This window comes from Parasteatoda tepidariorum, chromosome 3 (genome assembly GCF_982258835.1).
Source record: "Parasteatoda tepidariorum strain Cologne lab strain chromosome 3, Ptep-v5.0, whole genome shotgun sequence".
NCBI lineage: Eukaryota > Metazoa > Arthropoda > Arachnida > Araneae > Theridiidae > Parasteatoda > Parasteatoda tepidariorum.
The window spans coordinates 82,032,139-82,058,145 of NC_141757.1; the positions used below are offsets into that span (position 1 = coordinate 82,032,139).

The following is a 26,007-nucleotide window of genomic DNA, read 5'->3' on the forward strand; positions in this document are numbered from 1 at the left end:
TTCAATGTAAAGAATTCTTAAAATCGTTTTTTTATCCTAAGAAGAATTCTTTATTTTCCGTTTTTTAGTTTATAATTTTTTGATAAAAATTGTTGTCAAAGCACTTTTTTTGAAAAATTAAATGGTATAACATTGTGTGTTTATGTATACTTCTTGTATATTCCAATGTTTGAAGTAATATGATTCAGAAAAATATGGAATAAAAATTCGGTACTTACGTATTAACGCCACTGCCGCTACAGATTTGGCGGTAAGTGCCGCCAATCTACACTTAAAATTTTTGCGACAATTCATAAAATAAAACACTTTATTTAAAATCAAAATAGTCAATCGGATTTCGGTGGAAAGTGAGCCGATGTAGAGTTTAGCATAGATTCAAAACAATCATATCGCCATATGAACTCTGATAAAGAAGATTCCAAATGAAATAACATTTCCAAAACGTACGTTTACCAAGATAAAGTTTTATGTTGTGGGAATTGGTACATTTTCGTTTTTTCGGTAAAATATTTCCCTCCTGAAAAAATAAAATTGCATCCTGTTTTGTTTTTGGCAAATCCCAAAGACGAATTTTCGTAGCACTAAAAATGGCGACAAAAAAGAATTGTTTTTTTGTTTTTATTTCGTCAGCATTCTTTATTTTACGTTTCTTAGTTTCTAAATAATGTTTTTTTATTGAAACTTGAAATTTTTTGATAAAAATTGCTGTCAAAAAACTTTTTTTACAAAATTAATTTTCATAAAATTATAAGGTTTATGTATACTTTCTGTTCATTTTAATTTTTGAAGTAATATGATTCTTAAAACTATAGAATGTAAAGTTTATATGGGCCTTTCATATTATATCATTAAATTTAGTAAAACTATTTCTCGGGCATTAGGTTTTAACTCTTGTAAGAATATACATATTTTTTTCTGTTAATGTACAAATATTTTTCCGATGTGTTTTGGATATTCCTTCTCTAATAAAAAGAGATACCATTTTGTTTTGTTTGCATAAGAAAGAATACCAAGTATTTTTCTTTTTTAAATTTAATTAGCCACAATAAAGAAGGAACGTTGCAATGCTACGTGCTACATTAAAGACGTCTCTAGAGAGTAACTGAATCACTGTTCATATGGAAATCGCAGGTATGCGTCTCATACAACAACGCCCCCTATAGTTCGTTGCGATCGCGAATATTCTTAGTATATATTTCTGTATCTATATAATTCGGAAAACAACAATAAAGAATCATCCAAATCACTTGAATTAGTATCATTTGTGATGATTATTAATAAATTTTTATCGTTTTCTTGGTAAGTATTTTTTAGTTTAAGAATAATTTCAACTAGAAATCAGCTATTTTGTTTTCAAGTAACATATTGAAATTCATATCGAGATCATACAATTATAAAATTTTGCTGTGTGGTAAGTTATCCAAAAGTAATGAAGGGATAATCTATGCATATATTATTTGAAAATAAAATTTTCGAACTAAGAACATTTCATTTAGAATTCTGCGAATTTTATAAAGCAGGGGAGTGTTATGATTTTCATAATAAAAAATTTGCTTATAAATAATTTTTTTCTTATTTGATGATTACGTCTGATTAAGAACTATAAGATAAAAAAAAAAAAAGATGCAATATGAAAGTTTTTATTTCAATATGAGGAATTTTTAAAATCATTTTTTTATCCTACGAATTCCTTATTTTACGTTTTTTAATTCATAATTTTTTGATAAAAATTCTTGTCAAAATACTTTTTTGAAAAATTAAATGGTATAACATGTGTTTATGTACACTTCTTGCGTATTCTAATGTTTGAAGTAATATGATTCAGAAAAGCATGGAATAAAAATTCGGTACTTCCGTAATAACGCCATCGCAGCTTCAGATTTGGCGGTCTTTACGTGCCTAACTTCGAAACTTAATAAATGTTTAGTATAATTTAATTGAAATATTTGAGGTCAACCCCTGGAACGTTTAAATAGACATCACTTGTACGTGAAAATCTGATTAATAGATCAAAAGTTATGCAGGGTGATATCTTTTTTTTACCGCACTGTCTTTCATTATTCAAAAACTAAATTATAAAACATATAATCACATATGTACCTAAAGTTTAAAAGGTAAGGCCTTTAAGAAGTTTTAATAGATCTATTTTAAATATGGTAATTAGTAAATGTAGACAATTAAATGTTTTTCCTTCTTTGTATGAACTTTTTTTTTTTCCTTTTTACTGAGATTTTTGACCGACGAATAGTTTTAGTATCTGAAAAATTGAAGCTCCAATCAAAGACACAAAAAAAATGGTCGATTGTCGAAAATAAGGCTCCTAAATATTATTTAGGTGCTCAAGTCTAAAGTTTGAGCCCCTTATTATTATTTTGACATTTTGCCTTTTTCGCGATATTTGTGGAAATAAATTCAATAGTAGAAAATTTTTTTCTAACAGTAAAACCAGTTAAACCAAAGATTTCGAGTAAAAATCCAGTTTTAATAATTTATTTTTCATTTATTTTCTAATTATTTCGATTTCTTTCTTTCTTTTTTCGATTTATATTTCATTTATTTTCGAAATACTATATTGTTTAAATAATATGCTTAACTATCATCATGTTGAGATACGGGATTACGGGACTATTCTCCCTGCATGCGGAAAGTTTGGATACGATTGACAACTTGATTGTTGAATTTTTCGCTGGTTAATATATTTCATCAATGAAGTTCCATTTAAATGTTCTCTAAAGTGAACTTTTTGGTAGTCAGAAAGTGGAAACATATTCAAATGAAAAAACAGACAAAATAGTTTAATATTATTTTATTGAAATGAAGTTAAAATTAATATTTTTTTACGTTTGCAAGATTATGCATACATTAGTTTATAAACTCTTCTGAAGTTATACACAAGAATGCTTCAATAATAAATATTTTGTTTCAGTACCATCTTACCCCAAGAAAATAATCAGTATTTTTCAAATAAATTATTGAAAGAAAAAAAACTATTATCCTTCTAACTTAACATTCCTTTTAAATATTCTCAAACCTTAATTATTTTCATTTCTTCTCAAACCTCAATTGTTTCCATTTCAACTATATTTTCTATTTATTTTCAGGAGTTATTGGTACTAAAAATGTTTAACTTTTAAAAAAAAATTCTTACTCTTTCCCTTATAGCTTTATTCTACGTGGTTTTCATTTCTTTTGTTATTTTAAAGTATATGAAAACGCATTATGGGGGGAAATCAAATGTCTCGTTATATTGTTATAGCTTCTTTAACCTTTTCATTTTTTCAATCAGTTCATTTTTTAGCGTTAAATAGTAAATTTTTGTTGTGTTATTTAGAGTATCGACATATTTTTAAATTTTCGGCATTGTCCTAAACTTGAATCTAATACATGAATGGTTTGAAAATATCATTGGAAGAATTAATTATTGCCATATGCCAAGGCAGAAAACAGATTATGCTCAGTTCGTGTTCCGTAATCACAACCCTTGTAGGAGAATGTTGTTATCCTTGGCCGACTCCTTCGTTAGGCTTATTTCAATATTTTGTAGTAGTTATTGTCAGCAAGAGTTCCCTGTTGACTCTTTAGTATACTTTATGAAGTTTGAAAATCAACTTTTGATGATCTGATGAATCCAATTTGGATATATTTGGAGAAAGAACTATTCCAAGAAGAGTAAAAGAAAATTATTGTTGGAGAAGACAATACAATACAAAAGTTTATAAATGCTTCAAGTTCTCAGATATAATAAAATTTATCAAGCTTAATAGATCAAACTAAGCTGTTTAAGTTTTTAAAATGAAGGATTTTACACACCATAAAAAAGCTAGTTTTGGCAAAGCCACAGAGACAAGAATCCAAATTACGAGGAACAAACGCAGTTGAGAAAGATTTTGGAATCCTAAAGGTTAAGAACTGGTCAACCATTGTCACCGTGAGGGTTTCTTGGAGTCAAAGTAAATGCCTTGGCCCACCCAGGGCAATTGTGCTACTCATAATGATGAGGATGATGTACACAAAGAGGACATTTTTACTAATTATGACGATGCTATAGTGTGTTAACTTCTACATTTTTGCAGCAGAAAAACAGAAAAAAAATCGAACTACTTAATAATTTTTGATCTAATGAATGGATTTTCACACAATTTAATTGTACAAGAGTTTAACCTTCTTAATGCTAATTAATTTGTGCCGAAAATATCTTAAGCTACAAATTTAGACCCATAAACCTACTTTCATTGAATAAATAAATTTAAATGTGAAATTTTTTAACAAAATTAATTTTTTTAAAGTTTACTTAGTATGCTATAATTTGTTGCAGAAATATATCTGAGTTTTAAATACATTATGTATTTAATTTCAATTTTTTTTTTAAATTAACTCTAAATATGTACCTTAGGGGGTACACTGGTTCAATTTAAAGTATAGCATAATTTAAGTGCGAAGACTGGATCAAAATATCCTCAAGCAGGAGTTACTTTGATTAGTTTTTTCAAAAAAAGGTTTTGTCTCTCCATCCTGGTATTCTTTACTTCATAATAACCTTAACTTTAAAAATCTTACTTTTTTCTGAAAATTTATTAATCATCATTCACTCCTTCCAACAACTTTGGCAATTCCTTTCTTTTTCGAAATCATAGAAGAGACTTCTTACTTCTCATGCTTATCCATGCTTTTTAAGTATCAAACTATTTTTAAAGCATGTATTGGTAAAATGCAGATTTTTTCAAAAATCTTTCATCCTTTTTTTCTTATATAAGAATTTTTTCCTTCTTTATATTGGAAACATGTACTTATAAAATAAATGATTATGAAAGAGAGAAAAAAAATGCATTTTTACAAATTCCTAGTTTTAACATTATCTGCAGTAAAGATGGGTTTCCATAAATGCAACTGATAAACTATTGATTACTGATTACTTAAATTTATTCAGCAATTTACATAAATACACCATAAAGTAATAAATGAGTTGATTTAGTATCAGTTCATTGCACGAGCTCTTCATACATTAAATAATGTGTTTATTTTTGGTATAAGAATCAAAATCTTCAATTTCGATCTTTAATGACAATGATTAAAAAAAGTGTGCCTATTTTGTAAAACATTATTTACATAATATCTCATTCTTTTTTATACAAGAAATATTTCTGAAAACTCTAGTACTCCGAACCTAAGAGCCACGAGATAAATCCTTCATTAAATAAAAGGGAGTCATCTTTACCTCAGTTTTAGAAACTTTAAAAAGAAATATTAATTTTTCATGAGTTGGAGGCTTTTTTTAAGAGTTCTGATATCATTAACTATTCTCTGTTGATGAGGTATTTTTAGTATTTTGACTCATTTCTCTACCAGCTAGTCCATCATATCAGCAAACCAACAGTAGTTCTACGATGCAAGCAAAGTTTCGTTTTAGAACAAGACAGATATCTCTGGCCTGAGAGTATACATCGTTTATTTTACTTTTTAGGTAGATTTGATGTCATTAATTACAATTAAAAGGCTCAATTTCATTAGGTATATCAATTATTGCATTTTTCGATTATTATTTCATAAAATTTACTCCCGTTCTAAATTTAAAATGCAATCAAAATAAACTGTCATTCCAGATACCTGCTATCACGGGCCGGATTGGTAATGCTGAAGGACGAGTTCGGATCCGCGAGCCATGTTTGGAGATCCCTGGAAATGATCACCCCTAAAACAGTGGCTAATATTTACTATCACAAAAAAGCTATAGTTTCATAAATGTAAGAGTTACTAACAGAAAAGACATTAAGTAACTAACGCGCGCTGAATATGATCCTGAAATGAGAGGTAACGGCTGAATTTCATTATAATTAAATAGGTGATCTTCTTCCCTATTGCTTTCAGGCGATGAACATCTGACCAAAGGAGGCTGGAAACTGGTCGGTCTTGTCTTGCCATCTGGAGTCTCACCTAAATACAAATACACCAAATCAGGACTCAATTTTTCAAAACGCACTAAATCTTCTTCTACGGATGGAACAATGATACCCAATTCTTCACAACCACCAGAGCTTGTTAAATTGCCAATTTGACCAACTTGCCATTTTGTACCAGAGCCACAATTCAAGAGACCATTCAGATTATCTGAAAACTGTTTGTCGTGAGGAGTTAAAAACGATTCTTTAATGTGGAAATCGTATTCCACTGCATCTTCGATGATACTTGAAGGAGGACCAGGATAATAAGTTCCCTTTGCACTGAGGGTGAACATTGGATTCAGGCATTGAGGATCCTTGAAGTAAGAATGTTGTGCTTGCCAACCTTGATTCTCATAGCCAAATATGAAGGTTCGATAAAGGAATAGGCCGTAAGGTCTGACCTCGCAACGCAGGCTTATCCATTGTCCTTCCAAACCTGTTCTAGGAGGACTTGTGTCGTACGATACAGCCAGAGTTGGTGGAGATTTAATGCCTTTTTGCCATGAGGATTTCACCAAGTTGAGACATATTGCGCAGTTTTCAGTCTGAAAAAGTAGAAAAAAATTATAAAACCTGCAATGAAAAATAACTATTAATTTGAAAGCCATATTCCAATTTCCACAAAAAGAAAAGGTTTGCTAGAAATCACAGGATGTCAAATCCCTTTGTAATAAATTTATAAACATAAACTTATGTTACTGATTGAAAAACTTCATTTGAATCAAAAATATACAAATTGGTAATAATGGTTGACCAACAACAGCCAGAAATTAAAGTTTCTAATCTGTATATTTTCCAATCTGTAAATTTTTTAATCAAGTAATTTCTTAGGATTATTTACTCACTAAATATATGTTATAAGGAACGAAAAAATGGACTTAAGCTATCATCATTTAATATTTATCTATGAGCTGTGCTTTATGCAATCTATACTAACTGTACTATCAATGAATGTTGAGCTAGCAAGTGAATAAAGAAAGGAAACAGCGAGAGAAAAAATGAATCAAATGAATAATATGAATAAGACAATTAGCGAAACATTGATGAATTAGAAAATCATGGAATGAGTGAATGGGATAATGGGTAATTCAGTGAATAAAGGAACGAAATTCTAAGTAATTAAAAAAGTTTATAAGCTTTTAATTTTGAATATGGCTTTCGACGGTAATCAATATTTCTTATTTCTTTTTAACTCCATTTAAAATAATCGATTAAAAAAAGTACTGTGAAACTAAAAGCCTGCTTGGCCGTCGATGACATAGCATGCTTCGTTTAAGACATTTGCCTACAGCTGGTCCCATGACTTTTACAATTTTCATTTAAAAATTTACCAGCGTGAACTGCATATTATCGTTGAAGCTTCCATTACACTTTTTTTCTATGTTTTTTGTTGACTGACTATTCATTCCGAGAAGATGATATCTTTAAAGTGTGATTTTGTGACAGCATTCGAATCTTCACTGGAGCTTCGCGCCTGATGGCAATCATTTAATCTCCCAATCAATCGTCTCCTGATCATTAAAAGAGAATTTATCGGCTTATTATCGCTAAAGAGAATTGATCGTCATTCATAGTTTTGGATGACTTTTAAAAATTGAACTGGAGCTTTAATGTGGATGATATATAAACTATTTAAAAACAGTGCAAGTAAAATTTATGGCCAATTGAAATTTTGATTACTTTTTGGAATAAACAAACTAACAGAATGAAAAATTGAATAGAAAATGATGAATTGAAATGAAAGTATGAAAAACAAAGTTTTTAAAGTTGATTAAGACGACGAAAATAATTTAATATCTGTCAAACTTATAACGGAACAAGGGGAGAGCAATACTTTCGTTTAAAAAAAAAAAACTCCTTTACAATCGAAAGTAATGCACCCCTTCCCATTTTTATTTTAGATGTGACATACTTACTTTTTTTTTAGGGAAAAACTTACGAAAAACTTCCAGAAAAATGTAGTTTCTAACAGTTTCAGTTCAATTAATTCAAATTATTTTTTAAGGAACTAATAAGAAGCTCCGTGCAATGCACCAACCCCCGTGATTGTTCCTTAAGTGAATATGTCACATCTAAAAAAAAGTAAGGATGTGACATACTTACTTTTTTTTTAGGGAAAAACTTACGAAAAACTTCCAGAAAAATGTAGTTTCTAACAGTTTCAGTTCAATTAATTCAAATTATTTTTTAAGGAACTAATAAGAAGCTCCGTGCAATGCACCAACCCCCGTGATTGTTCCTTAAGTGAATATGTCACATCTAAAAAAAAGTAAGGATGTGACATACTTACTTTTTTTTTAGGGAAAAACTTACGAAAAACTTCCAGAAAAATGTAGTTTCTAACAGTTTCAGTTCAATTAATTCAAATTATTTTTTAAGGAACTAATAAGAAGCTCCGTGCAATGCACCAACCCCCGTGATTGTTCCTCATTTATTATTATTTTTTTATAACCGATAAAAGAAAATAATTTTGTTTAGATAATTGTTATAATATAATGTAAGTACATTTTATTAATACATTAATCGTAGAGACATAAAATGATACCTGGATTTAAAGAATAATCAACTGTATTTGGAAAAATATTTAAACTTAAGAATACAGATTGTGCAACAAAATGAGAAGTTATACCCAAAAAGGAATTTTACTTGTTAACGATATATAACGATATATTTGTATCATATGACAGTTTGCATTGTAAACAGTTTTTATGCTTCTTCAACCTTTATATTTTTAAATATTTTAGTATGAATGTTAAGATTTATATCCGGTAAAATCCAATCTCTCTCTCTCTCTCATTTTTGAATTTAGTCATTTTTTTGTTACTTTTGATATCAAGTTAAGTGATAGCTTATGAAATGAAAATTGTGAGAGAAATATATATTTTTTTATAACAATGGTTTAATTTTTATTAAAAGGAAAAAAAATTAAACCAGTTAAAATTGCAATAACTTAGGAGCAAATTTGAATTTCGAAAAAAAATCTAGTTAAGTTTACAATTCAAATAAGACCTACCGGCACTTCAAATTTCAACTATGAAGTTGCATTTCAGAAAACAGTAGATGCTAAAGCAGAACAAAATACTCTTTTCTAGCGACATTTAAACGAAAAACAACAACAACAACGATGATTGTAAAGCCACCGGAGTTAGTGACAGCAAAAATTCTATTATTCAGAAAATTATTATTATTCAACAAATTCGAATTGTTATTCTGCAAATTCTATTCTACATACTAAGACGTTACATGCTGTCCCTGAACAGTCGTGACGTCACAGATAGTCTACATGCAAACTTTTGTTTCAGATTTGTGAAAGTAAAATGGGATAAGAGATAGTGAACTTCATTATTCTGTACGATAGTTTTTCACGTTTAATATCAAGTATTTTTGGATTATAACATTCAAGTAAGTGTTTTGGTATTCTATAACTTGTACTAATACTTTTTTTTTTAAATATTTACATCGTTAAACTGAGTTCATTTTTAATCTTAATTTAAAATTAACCTTATCCATCAAACAAACTGTAATGAAATTATTCATCATTAATTGATAAATAAATGAGTAATTAGATTAATTATTTTGCATAGTAAGAAAAATTTCATGATAATTTTATAGAAATTCTTTTTAGAATTTTTAATATTTAAATAAAGCTAAGTTCGAAATAAATTCAATTTTTAATGACGTTGATTTATTCCTCAAAGTACCAAGATTGTAATTTTTTGTTTTTAATAACTCTCGGAATGGATTCTGAAACTTTCAAGGATATTATATAAAGGAGTTGTTCTTTTTTCTAGATATTTAAGTCATATTATGATTAAAAAATTTAATAATTTATTTATTTAATATCTACAGTTTTCTGAAATTATTTTTACTGTTCTATAAGAAATTTTAAAAAAGAATCTGTTTGATGCACGTTATACTTCGGATTATTTTACTCAAAATTATTTGTTTTGTGCTTTCATTCAAGTATATTTCTTTATTTTGAATGTTTTAGTAATTTTGCAATAACTCAATGTTGTTATTATGCTTAAAGTATACAAAATACTACATAATCTTTAATTTTTTATGATGGACAGATCTTTTTTATATATATTTTTTATAATTATATATTGCGCACGGTACCTCTAAATCGATAATTAAAAATTTTCAGTGTTTATTAATGCCCTATCCTGAAAAGGTCTTTTAATAAGATATTATCTATTAAAACTAGCCATTTCTTTTTTAACTAAAAATAGATTAATAATAATAAATTAATAAATTTAATGTTTGCTTAAATTTCTTTTAGATAAAAACAATTTGAAATGCATTAAGCTGCGTTATTTTCTGGTATCGAAAAATCTATTTTAAATGAAAAAATATCTGTCAAATATTTTTCAAATATTTTAATTTCAGTATTTTACACAAATATTTAAATTTTTTGGTACTATCTGATAAATTATTTATTTAGTAATATTATTGCAAAACTTTATTACACATCATATATTTATTGTTATATTTTATTATACAAGTTTAATATTATCTTATATTAAGAATTATATATATTATATATTAATATTTATTTAAATTTTTATCATTTCAAGATGATATACTATTTTTTATTAAAATTATAAATAGAAAAATATGCTTTATTCCTTTTCCCTTTTAAAATATTATTTATTTTCAAGAATAATTCAAACTTTTCTAATAAGCATACTGCAGTAATCATGTTGAACTATTCAAATATTTAGTGGCAAACAAGCATGGATATACTTTGGGTCCGTTTTTACCGTGTGAATAAAGCTGTATAAAGTATTTGTACACTTTAATTCTATCCTTTTAAAAAAATGGCTCATGTTAATGGGTATTAATAATTTCTATACTGCTCTAATTAGCTTTATTAACTTAGGAATACTTAGTGCGATGTTAACATCAGATTTGTCCATACAAAAAAAAAAGAAAATTTCGACGAGTTCATAAGAAATCAACACTCTCATAAATAATAGCCACAATCAATTAAATCAAAAACAAATCCTCCAAAATGAACTGAGTATTCTGTAATTATGCAATATTTTTAATTGCTTTTACAGAATTTTTATAGCCAAACACTCTGTTAAATTTTTATTATTTTCTTAAACTTTTTTTTTCCGAGAGACTGCTCAATCCGAAAGATGAGAGATTTGACACCTGTTGTTGGTCAAACCGTCATGAAGGAAATATGAAACGGCTGCTGCTGCTCCTCATCTAAGCGGGGACAATCTCTTTAATCCCAGAGATGGTGGAGACTTTTCCTACGTCCTATTATTTCCCAAGTATCAACAAAATGAACGAAAATCGGGTATAGGATAGAGCTCCCGTTGGAGGGTTTAAGGGAAGAGGATTAAGAGCCATGTCAGCTTACTTTGTTTGAAAAGGAAAAACAAAGAGTAAGTAATTTTTTTACCATTCTGTATGATTGATAATGTCAATATGTTACCGTATCACTGTATTATTTGTTTTATTCTTTAAAAATCCACTCATAGAAATTAATGACAAGGAAGATTTTAATAATTTTTTTTTAATAAAAAAAATGCTACCGAAATAATAATCTCTCCCAGCCTTAAAGCAAGGACAAAATAAATAGATATTTTTTCGTTAACTTGATTAAAAGTTAAAAAATGATTAAAAGATCTCTAAAGTTATAGGCAAATAAATTTTGTAACAAGTTTTCGTGAAGAGCGTATCGGAGTCCCTTCTAACCATTAATAGTATTAAGCCAATTTAAACCAATATAGAATGCAAATTTCTAATTTATTAAGTCACTAATTAATGTTTTTGAATATCTTTTATTTTATTCATTAAAATATATTTTTTAGGTTTTAGTTTCCAAATTTTAATTTTTATATTTTTAGTTCTGTTAGTTTTATATTTTAGTTACGTCCTGTCGCACTATTAATTCAAAAACAATTCAAACGTTTCTATTAGGTTTCTTTTCGTTTTATTTTTTTTTCACTTCTAATTATGGCCTTAGCCAACGGATAAAATCACAGCAAAGCATTGAAATGTCATGATGAGAAAAAAAAGCTTTTATTCCCACCAAAACAATTTTTTTTTCTAATTCATTTCCCTTATTTGAATATGAATTAATTGTTGTTGTTGTTGTTGTTGTTGCTGGCCCACACGGTTCGCGGAGCTAAACCAAGTCCATGACTCTGAGCAAGTCTGTAACAAAAAGTGGATCTGAAAAGAGGTCCACTTTAGAGATATTTAGGCATTGAAGTATATGTTCAGGAGTAGCTTGTTGGTCGTTACACTTAGTGCAAACAGGGAAAATTCTTGAACCATTATTGAACAACATAGTTCTTAGGTGACCGCTTCGAAATCTTGATATAACGGTCTGATCCCGCCTGCTGCACTGAAGGGTCAGGCTGCCACCTGGGCGGTTGCACTGATACCAATGATGAACTGGAGGGGCCACAGGATCACGAAGCCTGTTAAAAAGGGAGTGGAGCTCCGAGAAAGTCAGATTTTCCGAAGTCATAGATGTGGAAGAAGTGCAGCTTCTGTGATCAATGAAGACCGGAGCACCAAAAGGCAGAAGGCTGACTCAGCTCCTTCACCTGCATACTTTAGCTGGGCATAGTGGAATGGCCTTCACGCCTAGGGTGGCCCTACCAGGAGATTAAACTCCCGACGTACTTCGCCCATTCCGCCCAGTGACACCACCCCGCCACGATGAGGCACTATGCAGGACTTGACTTGAATTAATTAAACTATTCAATTGAATTTTCCCTAATTATCGAATAGAAGATTTTTAAATGTTTTAGTAATGAGGGAACAAAGATTGTTTATTTAGATTAGCCACAATGTTTATTTTATTTAAACCGTGTAGAGATTATACATTGAAACATTAAAGCATGTTCCATCTCGGGAAATATCTCAACGTACAGCAGATGCATAATTTATTATAAGTTTCATATGTTTTGCTACAAGGAAATTTGCTCTAATCTGTTTGTGAAATTTTTCTATGAGTATTTTTTTTAGTTCAATGTATTATTTTTTATTTATTTTATTTTCACACTAATTTGAAATAAAGCATTCCCGCTACAGCCCGTTGTAGGCCGGAGGACCAACAGTGCACAGATCACCTTTACTTCCCAGATAAGCTAGTACCCAACAATCTGAAGTTGGGTCAGCTTCAAGCCAGCTCTGATGATCGAACCCCGGTTCTTCACAATAACAGTTCAGTACCTTAACCAATGAACAATCAGTCCTTCATTGTTATTTTTAATATAGTTTCTATAAAATTCATAATTGATTATAAAACACGAGTCTTTTTTATACTTACACCTAAATTGAAATAAAGAAAATTCACAGTTTTTATTTATATTTTGCCCCAAAAATCAAATAAGATGAATCCGAAAAATATTTAAAACAATTAATAAATATACTCTAATAAATAAAAAAATCCCCATAAAACGCTCTGTACTATCATTCTATAATTCATTACTGATACATGTCAATGAATAGTTGATTTAAAAAAACTAAGAATTTTTACAAATAAATATTTCAAAGGAATGCAATTATTGTGTATCTCAATATTTCTCCAAATCAAAAGTTTCAGTACAACCAAAGAGTCAGTTCGCTTTGGGATCGATTAGTTCTTCTTCGGCGATTTAATATCTTTTGCCTCAGTTCAAACGATAATTTTATTCAAATTGCAGCTGTTCACTTTTCCTTTGCTTTTAAATCGTTTGTGCACATTCTTAAAGAGAAATGATTGTCTTAATGAGATACCGAGTCAATTAAGGGTGATACAGTGGAAAGTAAAGAGCAAAGGACGCTGAAAACGGACATGGGAAAGGCGGGAAGAAGTATATGAAATTTTGAGAATTTAATTAGTAAAAGTGAGCTGAGAGTATGCTTTGTTAGGTGTGAAATGAAATTATTGAGATAGCTCATAGAGAAAAGTTTGGAGAAAATAAGTGGAAAACTTCAATTTAGCTATTTAGCATGGTTGATGATTTTTGAAATTCAAAAGATATCGAAACTTTAAATTATTTAAATAAATTTTATTAAAATCGTGAGTATCAATGAAGAGTTTATAATAATCTATAAATAGGAATTAAACAGTTTTGCGAGTTAAATTTACTCAAAGGCAAAAGCGATCAGTTTGATTGATTTCGGTTATGAGTATCTATATAAGGAATTGTTCATTTTTAAATAGAGAATCGTGGGATTTTTATCGCACTTTTTCAAATCTTCAGATTTTGGAGAACCATCATTATCATTAATCAGGAGAAAAAAGGTTTGTATCTTTATTAAATTTTTTAATCACATAATTAGTAAAACAATTATGTTTATTTTCAAATTATTGCATATATAAAGCAATTTAGAATATTTAAACATTTTTTTTTGTTATTTTTTATTTTTAAATTTGTAATTTTGAGGTGTCGCCTTTATTTTATCTATTTTTATTTGAGACGAGAGTCAAATTTCGAACATAAATGTTTCGAAGGAAAGAACGTTTTAAGAACGCAAATTCAGCTTAGGAAATTAAAAAGAATATTTCAAAATATCTTTTGTTATGCTACCTGTTGTTAACTTTTTAAGTAAGTGAATATAACTGAAATTAGTTCCAATTCTGTTAAGTTTGAAATACGTTGTTTTAACGAGAAAAAAACGCAGTTTGAAGTTGACAAAGTGTATTCTATTCATCGACACCTCAAACTAATATGTGTTAAATTTTAGTCATTCGCTCGAGTATGAACTCATACTTCAAAAAGAAATAATTTCGAATTTTATGCAATCTATATTGAAGATTTTCCTAACGGAAAAGGAGGAAAGAAATGTTTTTTGAAAATTTCGCAATATAATGGATTCGTTGGGATTTTAAATTTGCTTATATACAAAGAAAAAGATAAAATTTTAAAAATAAAAAAGTAAATAAGTAAAAACAAGAAAATTTCATTTCTAATGTAAGAGAACGTTTTTTATTATAAATGCTTAATACATAGTAGAATAGTTAAATAAATGTTTAATAAAAGATGGTTTCACCGGGATATGGAGTGAGTCGTGATTTCTCAGGGAATAGAGCAGATCATTCGTTTCAAAATGAGGTGACCCAGATTCAAATCCCAGCAATGGCTGGTCGATACGATCTCGACTCCCGGTTCGTACTGATCACAGTGCTGACGCAAAATATTGCCAGTGGTACACGGATCATGGATTTGATTTCCCTTGCCGTCGAGCTAACCGTGGGAGTTTTTTTGTTCTTTTTCTCACCGTGTATCGCAAATGCGAGTAAGTTCCATCAAAAAGTAATCCACGAAGGCTAGCTTGTCCCAATGCTTGATCTAAAAGTTCGCTTGTTTTCTGGGTTGGGTTCAAACTTACAAGGTTACGAAATTGAACAGTGGTAGTTGTCCTCTCATTCTTGTATCTGATGTTCAACGAGGGTTATAAAATATAAAATAAAAAATAAATATAGAGTGAGCCACGGTGTCTCAGGAGATTAAGCGTTCACCTTCCAATGAAGTGACCCAGGTTTGAATCCCGGCTGTGGCTGGTTGATATGAGCTCTGCTCCTGACTCGCACCGATCACAGTGCTGACGTAAAATATCCTTGATGGTAGACGGATCATGGGTTAAAATCTTTTTGTCTTCGGGTTTGGGTTCAAAATTACAAGGCTACAGAGTTAAACCTTGATAGTTTTTAACTCAAAATTAGATTGATAGTTCAACACCAATTATAAAGAAATTAAATATGGAGTTGTTATGCTTATTTCTGTTGTCATGATTATTGTAGTTGCTCGCTTCTTTCTTTTTCTTTTCTTTTTCATTTTAGAAATGAACCGAGCAATGTTTGTCATTTTTTGAGAGATTTTTCAAAAGAAATGAATTGACTTGTTAATCTCAGTGTTTTTAATCGTTTAAAATATTCATATTTTTAAAAAGTGCCTGTATGTTTTAAAAAGTGGTAATTGTTTTAAAAAAAAACTACATCTGGCTACCGACCAGTAGCAAAATGTCTTAAATTTACCCTATAGTTACTGCAATATAATATACAGGCATTAGTATAATTCCGAGATAAAAATGAATTTCTGAAAAAAGAATTTAAAAAAATTCTTACCTGCGCCAGTAATAAAGGTTCTTGGTAGTAAGTAGGACGACTCCCTCTACGAGAACCTTCAACTCCCAAAAAGAGATGAGAAGAATGCCTTCTTAACATCTTTGAATGAGTTTTTTGGGAAAGGAAACGAAGAGACGATCTGTGTTCAAGTCTCGTCAATAACAACTCATTGAAGTTGAAATCAAAATTCCGCGTGCAGTCAAAATCATTAGTTAATCCTGAACGGAAACTACGTTTTCGATTCCTGCAAATGTAATAAAATAATTGGTTGTAAACATGTTACCATTGAAGTGTAGAAAGAAGTAGTTATTCTACAGATAATCAAGCCCATGAAGAAAATTATTTCATTTCTTAAAGTACCTAGGTAATCTACAAATTATCTAGCCAATCTGCACATCCCTTACTAAGCACTCGTAAAAATAAGAATACCATTATTGCTGGAACAATAGCGATGTTTCTGTGATGTAGAATTAAGCAACTAACTGATTAATTGTTAGAATCAATTATCTATCAGTTGAAATACTATAATACCAAACATCAAACTTTTAGAAATATGAATACAATGAAGGAAATTAACATAATGTTATTTATTTTTCGATATTTATTAACTTTATTAATTTTATTAACTTTAATTGTGTTCAAAAAATATTGACATCCTGCGTTAAAAGAAAATGGCCCACGTAATAACAACTCATTGAAGTTGAAATCAAAATCTCGCATGCTGTCTAAGATAATCCCGAATGGAAACTACGTTTTTGATTCTTGTAAATATTATAAAATAATTGGTTGTATACATATTACCGGCAAATGCAGAAATTGGTTATTCAACCAATTATCCAGATAATTTGATTATTTACTCAGCTGATTTGTCAAATTATTTCATTTCTTAAATTACCTAGGTATTCTGTACATTACTTACTAAGCACTCGTTAAAGTAAAATTAGGATTGTTGCTTTAACAACAGCGACGTTTCTGTGCGCGTAGCACAATGTTAATTATTTCTTGATACTTAAAAGATGAGGTAGGAACAATTGAGCAAGCAAGAGATTAACTGTTAGAATCAATCATCAATCTATTAAAAAGCTTTCATACAAAACATTAAACGGTTTGACATAAAAAAGCAATTTTAAAAAAAATTAACATAATGTAATTTATTTTTCTAAAGAAATAAAGTTATCTAAAGTTATCTAAAGAATTAAATTAATAGACAAACTTTAGATTGGAATGACATTTTGCGTAAAAGTATTAAAAGAAATGCGTTCAAAATTAGTGTTAAAACGATTTTGTAGTTATGGCTATAATGACGGAATTTCGAAATTTTCAAATGGCAATTCTTATTTTTTTCCGTCTCAACGTAATCTGCAGAGCAAAATAAACTCAAAATGGTCGTTGGAACAATAATTTTAGCGCAAATAGTAGCTGCTCTAGGCAGAGTGGAAGAAAGGAAGATGCAGCATGCAAATCACAATACTTTCTTTTTCCCCCCCATTGTCAACAGAGTACTTACGATAGAGCTAAATCCCTTACATGTCAAAAAATTAAAATATTATATACTTTTCATTTCAGAATATTCCTACCACTATTCCCGCGAAAAATATCTCTTCAACTCCATTTAAAGTTTTAAACTAGATTATCACTTTTCGAGGAGAAAAAGTAGATTGTTATTACCAAATGAAAATGTTGAAGTTCCGCCCGCCTCTGTTACCGTAATCTAGAAAATTAAATAATCATTTTTAACGCTATTCTTGAACGTTTAAACAAAATTTTATTCCCTTCTCTTGAACGGTATGTTCGCCAAGGGATCATATATTTCAAAATCACATGTATATGAAGACTCTGCCTCCATGCTCTCTACGAAAAATGAGTTAAAAATGACCTTTCGAATTTTATACAACTTTAGTATCTGTAGAACAATTTGTTATCCAAAAAACTTTTTTAATATTTAATTTTAAAAAAATTCACAAAAGTGCCATTTATGGAATCTATTTTTTTAAAAAGAATTTTTTCAGTGGCGTAAAAATGCTCTTTTGTTTAAAAATGTTTTTAAAGTATTGTTTTTTGCATTGAAAAAGGAATAAGTTAAGACATTTTTAAGATTGTAAATTTTCTACAGTGAAATAAGTTGCTTAAAGTTTAATAGCTCATTTGTGCGTAGAAACACGTTTAAGTGGACGCCACATGGGAGAAACTTTTCGCAGCTAATTCTGTCTCGCCTCCATTGCTAATTTAAAGGAAAGAAAAAGTGAGATCAGGCAAACCTAGAGTAAGCCTTAAAGTTCTTATTGCTGAGAATAAAATTTCAAAATATCAAAATGCAAACAAATTAGTGGAAGAGATTTTCTCCATTGCGTAATTCTAAGCTATCTTCTCATAATTTCTTTTTTTTTTTTTGCATTTTGATATTTTAAAAATTTCTATTCAGCATTTGAAACCCAATCTGAACTCAGTTTTTTATATACTTTAAATTCTAAATTAGTTACAGAGAAGAAAGAGAATTTGTTACGAAATGTTTCTCTCGAGGGGAAAAGATTTGCGACAGTTGTAATTTTTTTACGCATGGGGGTTTTTAGTGGCGATTTCTTTCGATGGATTGAGTTAACAGAAAATAATCTTGAATTTTGTGTATTAAAAAAAAGAATATTTACCTTTGTTCATCGTAACTTAAAACTTTATACTTTCTGAAAGGCCTCCACGGTCTCAGATTTAAATTTGGGCAAGAGATGTTGACCATCTGAGATAAACTCCTTGCTGCTTCAGTGGTAAACGGTACAATCGCCACTTTCTTAAATGAGAAATCTAGTTCTATTCCACCAGGTACCACCCACGATATCGAAGAGGAAGAGGCTTTTTCTGGTGGTGGGGAGAAACTCCCAACAGCTAGTACGGAAAATGATGCAGTAGTACACCAGGGATCCATGTAGTAATACCGTATCAGATTGAACTGTCCATTTTTTATGTGATAACGGCGAAGCATGAAACGAGGACCAGGATGTATTTCACACCTGTGTTGGAACAGAAAGGAATATCTCTTAAAGTTAGTTCGAACAGTAAAAATACATGAATGAAAACTGAGTAACATTTAGATCATTTCAAAAGATATATAGTAGACAAATAAAAAATAAATAAATAAATAAAAACTTATTTTTTGTACTATTGGAAAGGGAAATATACGACAGCAAGAGAAAAGGCAAAGTTTTGAGGTTCTAGAACAGAGATGGCTAGCCTACATCACACGTGCCACTAGGTAGCATGTGACAGATATTTAGGTGGCACACTAGAAGTACATATTACAATTCCTTTATTCTATTACATTCACTGAAATTATTTTTTGAAAAAATCTCTAATAGTAGAATAGAGATCAAAGGTTTATCTTAAAACGAGTATAATTTTAGGTGTCATTTTAAAATTTTACAGGACAAAAGGATATTAATGTCCTCTCCTAATGGAAGTTTAAGTTAGTATTTTGGAAGAGAGTGAAATTTTTTTAAGTAGTTCGTAAAAACAGTAAGTTTAAAATTGAGTACTCGAATTAAATTGCGAATTATGAAAAATTGTGAGCAGGTGTTTATCAATAAATTCAACGTATAAGAAACAGCATGTTGCTCGTACTCATAGTACATGTCTCAGATTTAAGGAAAATCTAGTGTATTATTAAAGTTTATAAAGTAAAAAGCTTATGTTGAAAAGTTTTTAAAAATTTAAAAGTACTATTTTTTTAAACGAAAATAAACACAATTAAATGTATGTTTTGAATTGTATTGATAAATCTAAATTTTTACACTTCAAAAAATTGAAAACATCCTTACATTAGTTACCTTAATTTTATATAATTGCTTATCATAAAGTGTGGCATTTATGATCTCTTACCTTATCTCAATATTAAACTGAAATATTTTTAAAATGTTGTGATTTCTATTTTAATAAAGTTTAAAACTAAACAGAAAATATATTTCCAAAAAGTAATTCTACGATTTGATGTTAAAGTAGTGGTTTAAAGATTTTTATTTTAAAAAAAGAAATGTAACAAGTGGCTCACAGAACACAGAAAAATAATAAACCGTGCACTGTTTCGTTAATCAAAAAAGGTTCACCATCCCTGTGCTGGAATTTCATGTGTGGATGATATCTCCTGATTACAAAATTTCATAAATCGAAAATCCTTCGTAGACATAATCACGCAGGGGCGATTACTTAAATAACAAATATTGCTCGCCACAGTACACACTAACTCGTACACTCATGGTATTTTATCCAAACTTATTGCTTTAAAGTAGATAAGTTAGACTTAGACCAACACTGACATGAGACTAAATAAGGAGTTTAATTCTGGCTCTAAGGCAGAATTTTTATCACTAAAATAACATAATATTTCATTTAATCCCAACACATAATATAAATCAGCACCAAAGTTATTATTATACCACATTGTTACAAAGCGAAATATATTTTGATAATCCCTTTCTGATATCATTGGGGAAACTGTGTTGATTTATGGACTAAAAGTATTAATAAGAATACTAAATCCAAACAAAAGTAGTCAAAATTAATGAAGGAGCTAAGCACAATTTTTAATGGTTCGTTATTGATGTAACACAAACTGAAATAAGTTACCTAAGACTGTAATCTGAAGTTATAAGTGCCTCGTACATAAAGTAAAACCGAAATAACGAGAGTTTAGAGTTATAATTTTATTAATGTTTAAAAATTCATGAATTCAATTCATTTCCTGTTTATTGGGCTCTGTTATGAAATTTTAGTAGATATTGGCCATCGTGTTAGTTTATTTTGATATTTTTATGACGTTGGGGTGAATTTATAATTTGATCAGGAAGGGGAGGATTTTATTAAAAGAAAGATAAATCTGTCGGAAATAAAGTCGTTTTATTTCTCGAAAGAAAGTTCTATTTATAAGAGAGGAATTAATTGTAACAAAAATTTATTTCAGAGAAAATTTTTATTTGTTTAATCAAGATGATATGACCATTAGCCTTTTTGGCAGTTTAAATCAATTGAATTAATTTAAGGTTAGATTTTTAGAGAACGTTAATTTACAGCAGTTAAAAAAATTTAGAATAATTTCTGATTTGTTAGAAAACTTTTTTAACATTAAATCTTAGAGAATGTCCGAGAAAGTACAGTGTTGTGTTCGATTTCGTATCTTACTTAACCGTTTACACCAACTAATTAGTATATTTAATGTGTCTTAGAATTTAGTATATGATAAAAAGATAAAAGTTTCGACTGTGTTTGATAATAAGAGAAATTTAATAAAGCATATAGCAACGAAAATTAAATAAATAATGTGATCAAGCAATTCTATTATAAAGTTTTTTTTAATAGCAATCTATTTTGTACTATTTTTACAGTTAAAACCTCTTTTGAGTGTTATAGGTATGAATGCATGTAGAATAAGGATTTCTACTAGCTTACATTAAAATTTTAAACTGGGAATTATAGAATATATGACACAATACGAAGAAATTAATGAGAAGTAATTTTATTCGCTAACGAGATTTACATGATTAAAACAGTCATATAGAAAACTGTTTTCAACTCTCTTGAATTTATTATTTTACATTTTAAAAATTTCGATATAATGTTTAAGATTTTTAACTGACAACATATAAGCCTTCTTTTTTTGTTACTTTTGACATGTACTCCAGTACGAGTTTATAAAATAACGGTTTATCTCGAGTCAAATCAATTAAGTTAATAATAATGGGTAAATTAATTACAATAATGGATAAAAAAAAATAGGAAAAAGGCAATTAAAATTATAATAACTTTCTAGCAGATTGGAATTTTGAAAAACAAATCCATCTTAATATTATTAATAAAAATGACCCTTTCAAAATATCAAATTTCAATTCTATAGTTGCATTTCTTAGAGCTGCAGAGTGGCTAGCAATATACTTTTTAATACGTGTTTAACAATGATAATTTCCAAGCTAATTATCAATTTTTTTTCCACCCTAGTTCCTGTTCACTTTTCTACACTTCTTCGTAAATTTTAAATCTTTCAAAATGTCAAATATAACAAAAGAACTGAGAAAAATTAGTGAAAAAAAGCACTAAAAGACCAAATGGAATTTTTTTTTAGAAAATCTATGGTTAAATTCACAAATGAAAATGGCCCTTTCTGAACGTCAAATTTCAACTCTCTTGTTGTATTTCTGCGGACTGCAGAGCAGCTCGCTAGACAATTTTTACTACAAGTTTAACTATTAATAATTCTCGAACTAATTATCAGATTCGAATTCTTTTTATTCCCTCGTATTACATGTACATTTTTCTACACGTCTTCGTAATTTAAAGTTTATATATCTTATAATTTTAGCACGACAAAACAAAACAAAAAGGCTAAATTGAATATCGAAAAAATCATTAGGCTCTTACGAATTTTTAATTTAGATAGATATAAGATAGCTGAATATTAAAATAGTGCTCTTTCCTCTTTATATACTGAAATTTTAATTGAACATTTCACTTCCTCACTTTTTGTAATTCATAAAAAGTCTAAAAAATAAAATTTGACAGAAACAAATTCAATTTATTTATCTGAATTAAATTAAAACTCCCAAGCTTTGTAACTGACATCAAGACAATCACCTAAATCTCTCACTTCCTAGATGATATTGATTACAAAGAGCAACGTGTGTTTGAACTATCTGGGAAGATTTGGTATTAATTAATGCCTGGACAACGTCCCATTCCGAAGCAGTGTTTGCAGAAAAGAGGCGACCCTTGTTCGTAACGTGCCCGGGTAATCCCTATTCCTTCCTCACTTCTGAAGTGCGACCCACTTTGGAGTGGAGAGGTGTTGTTCTGAGTCTATAGAGTCTTTTCTCCATCCCCAGTGTTGTCGCGAGGTAAACAGATGTTCGTAAGCACGGCTCTATCTGAAGTGTTATCCATAGTTTTATGAACTAAACTTTGATCGCAGAGGAAATGGCTTTAGGTATAAATGGTGTGAAGCCTCTTTAAGATTAGCATAATCTAGAGTGTGACTCATAATTTATTTATTTATTTATATTTAGTTTTGTGTAGTAATCACAATCCATTTTAAGTGGCATAGAGTTTTATAGTTTTGCAAAAAAGAAAAAGAAAAAAAAATATTCAAATATTTAGCAGAAAAATTAAAGCTTGTAGAACTCGGACATCTGTTTAGCTTTTCGAAATGGATATATTTGTTAAATAAAGTTTTCTTAATAATTTTCAATATTGACAAAATTGAATTTGTAAATATTGCTAAAGAGAGATATTTGTATTGCTTTGTGAAATAAGGTTTTAACAAAAGGGAGCGATTGCATTTGTAAAGTTTTGTAGAAAGGAGCTTTTTCAACAAAGCTTAGCAGAAAAATTAAGGTTTATAGAATTAGGTTATTTGTTTGGTTTTGAGAAATGGAGACATATGTACTGCATTGTAAAATGAGGTTTTTCAATAGTTTGCAATATTGATAAATTTTATTTCAAAGGTTCTGTTGAAACAAATGTACTATTTACATTGCTCTGTAAAATAAGGTTTTTGTTGAAGGGAGAGATTGCATTTGTAAAGTTTTGTAGAAAGGAGCTTTTTCAACATAGCTTAGCAGAAAAACTAAGGTTTATAGAACTAGGTAATTTGTTTGGTTTTGAGAAATGGAGACATATGTACTGCATTGTAAAATGAGGTTTTTCAATAGTTGGCAATATTTATAAATTTTATTTCAAAAGTTCTGTTGAAACAAATGTACTATTTACATTGCTCTTTAAAATAAGGTTTTTGCTGAAGGGAGAGATTGTATTTGTGAAGTTTTGCAGGAAGAAAATATTTATTTATGGTAAACTAACCAGTGAAGGAACACTTAAGCTTCGCTTGCCTTTTAAAAAATCATATTAATTTCAAAATTCGTAATTTTAGTTAAATTACAGTGTCAACATATTTGTTACTAATTGCAAATTGTGTAAAAAAATTGTAGAGAACTTACATAATATTGTTTTAAAGTTTTGGAGGTTCAAATAACAAGTAATAAGAAGACCAAGCGAAGGAGCAGCTCTTACCAGTGAATGAACACCCAGTAAAGGAGCACTTAATTTTGGTTATTTTTTAATGCTCTTTATGAATTTATAAGCCATACAAATATTTAAAAACAAGCCTATTCCTGAAATTATTATATATAAATAATTGGAAAATGTTAACTAATCTCTGTAATCATGAATTGAAAATTAAAGTGTCGACATATTAACACATACAGTTCATTCACTGGGAAATCTATGCCCAGTAAAGGAACATGCCTGTTCCCTCACTAGTTAGAAGCTGTTTTTCGTATTTTTAACATACTTTTGATGCGGAACATCACTAAAGGTACAAGAAAATTAAAGTTTATATTTTATTTTCATTAACTTAGAAAAGAACCCAGTAAGGGAACATTTGTTCCTTCACTGGTTTTTCATCGTTTGGTGATCCAGTGAATAAACACCCTCGTATCTCAGTACTTTATTATGCTATGGTGCTTTAAAAAAAAAATAAAACGTAACTTCAATAGCTATATTTTGAATTCTCCTTTTCACAGTGAGAAAAATAAAGCTATTACATGCAATTAATTCCACTTCAAACATATAAATACAAACACTCACCTTATAATTTTTTGAAAGAAACAAGGCTTTGCAGAGATTATAATAAATTCAAAATTTTTTCCAGAGAAGTCTATTTGACCAGGTAATCCAAAACATTGCTAGATGACTTCCTATTGTTTGGCAGTAAGCTATTGTGACCAATCAGTCTAAAGAAAAACTTTCAAATTCTTATTTTTAATCAATTTATATGAAATGTTCCTTCACTGGTTGGTTTACCCTAGATCTATGGAAATTAGACGTTTTTATACTTTAGAAAAATAAAAGAATTCGTGCAGTTTCATGAGATAATTTGTATGGATTTTTATAAGTGAATTATTTATGTAGTGAATTATTTATATTTCAATAGCGAGATCTCTGTTTTCAGAACTGAGATATTTATTTAGTTTTTTTTTTTTTTTTTTTTTTTTTTAAGTTAAGATATTTCTGCGTTTTTTTTTTTTTTCAATGTGTAGATTGTCGTATGCTTTTTTTTTAAAATTTAACTAGTATTTTAAAAAAAACTCAATCTGCTGACAATTTTTAAAAAATGCTTCAAGATTTTATCTCAAAAGTTTAAAATAATTAATGCAAAATAGAAAAAGAAATTTAATATATTTTTGAAATCATTAATAAAAATATTCTAATTTTGTGTTTTATTTACAGTAACTTCTTTTAAACTTCTTAGTTTCAATTTTTGCTCATTTTTTTTTCCTGATTTCCATAATAAGATATTAATTAAGATATTAAATGTATCGTAAACTAAGGTAACTTTGCCCTACCATTTGGTAAAAGATGGAAATAAAGGTTTATTATTAAAGGTTAGTAGGATCATTATAGTTAACCTGTAAATTCTGCTAATTCAAATTTGAGAAATTTAACTTGATAACAGTTTATGCAGTGTGTTTCGTAGTCACCGCCATTAATAGATATTTTTAGAATCAGAAAAATAGGATACACGTTAGGAGGCAAAAATTATAATATTCAAGCCAGGGAGAAACATTAACACTATTGAAATCTGTTTAGAAATCAATACACCCTGTACTGTTTAGAAAAAATACTACATCCCCTTTGATTGTCTGCTTAAACTCACAGGTAATTTAAATAATCGCTTCTTGATCCTCGTCTGTTTCCGCCGGCAATCAAATAGGTTTTAATACTTTCTGACCCAACTTTTTCTGTTTTAATCCGGTACAATTTAGATAATGTTTATCTTTTTTCTTCGCTTCTACAATAATTTGCGGCATACAATCGGAAAACGGGAGCTTTAAAACGCAAATATCTGATACGGAAAATGCATACTGCATTTGAAAAAAAGTATGGTCAAAACTAGCACAATATGACAAAATTTTCCGCGTTTCTGGCTCTATAGGAACACCAAAAACAATGTAA

At 29.0% G+C, this 26,007-nt stretch overlaps 1 protein-coding gene across 2 annotated transcripts in view; it reads right to left on the minus strand.

Annotated features, from left to right (window-relative positions):
- Positions 1–2,791: 2,791 nt before the first annotated feature.
- LOC107447990 (protein APCDD1) overlaps positions 2,792–26,007 on the minus strand; it is a 37,342-nt gene continuing 14,126 nt past the window's right edge. For both annotated transcript variants that reach the window (XM_071182195.2, XM_016063055.4), the window contains 3 exons: positions 18,669–19,025; positions 16,024–16,267; positions 2,792–6,484 (listed from right to left, as the gene is read on the minus strand). In XM_071182195.2, coding sequence (XP_071038296.1) covers positions 5,726–6,484; positions 16,024–16,267; positions 18,669–18,997 — 1,332 coding nt within the window. In that variant the 5' untranslated portion in view covers positions 18,998–19,025 and the 3' untranslated portion in view covers positions 2,792–5,725. The remainder of the gene's footprint in view (positions 6,485–16,023; positions 16,268–18,668; positions 19,026–26,007) is intronic.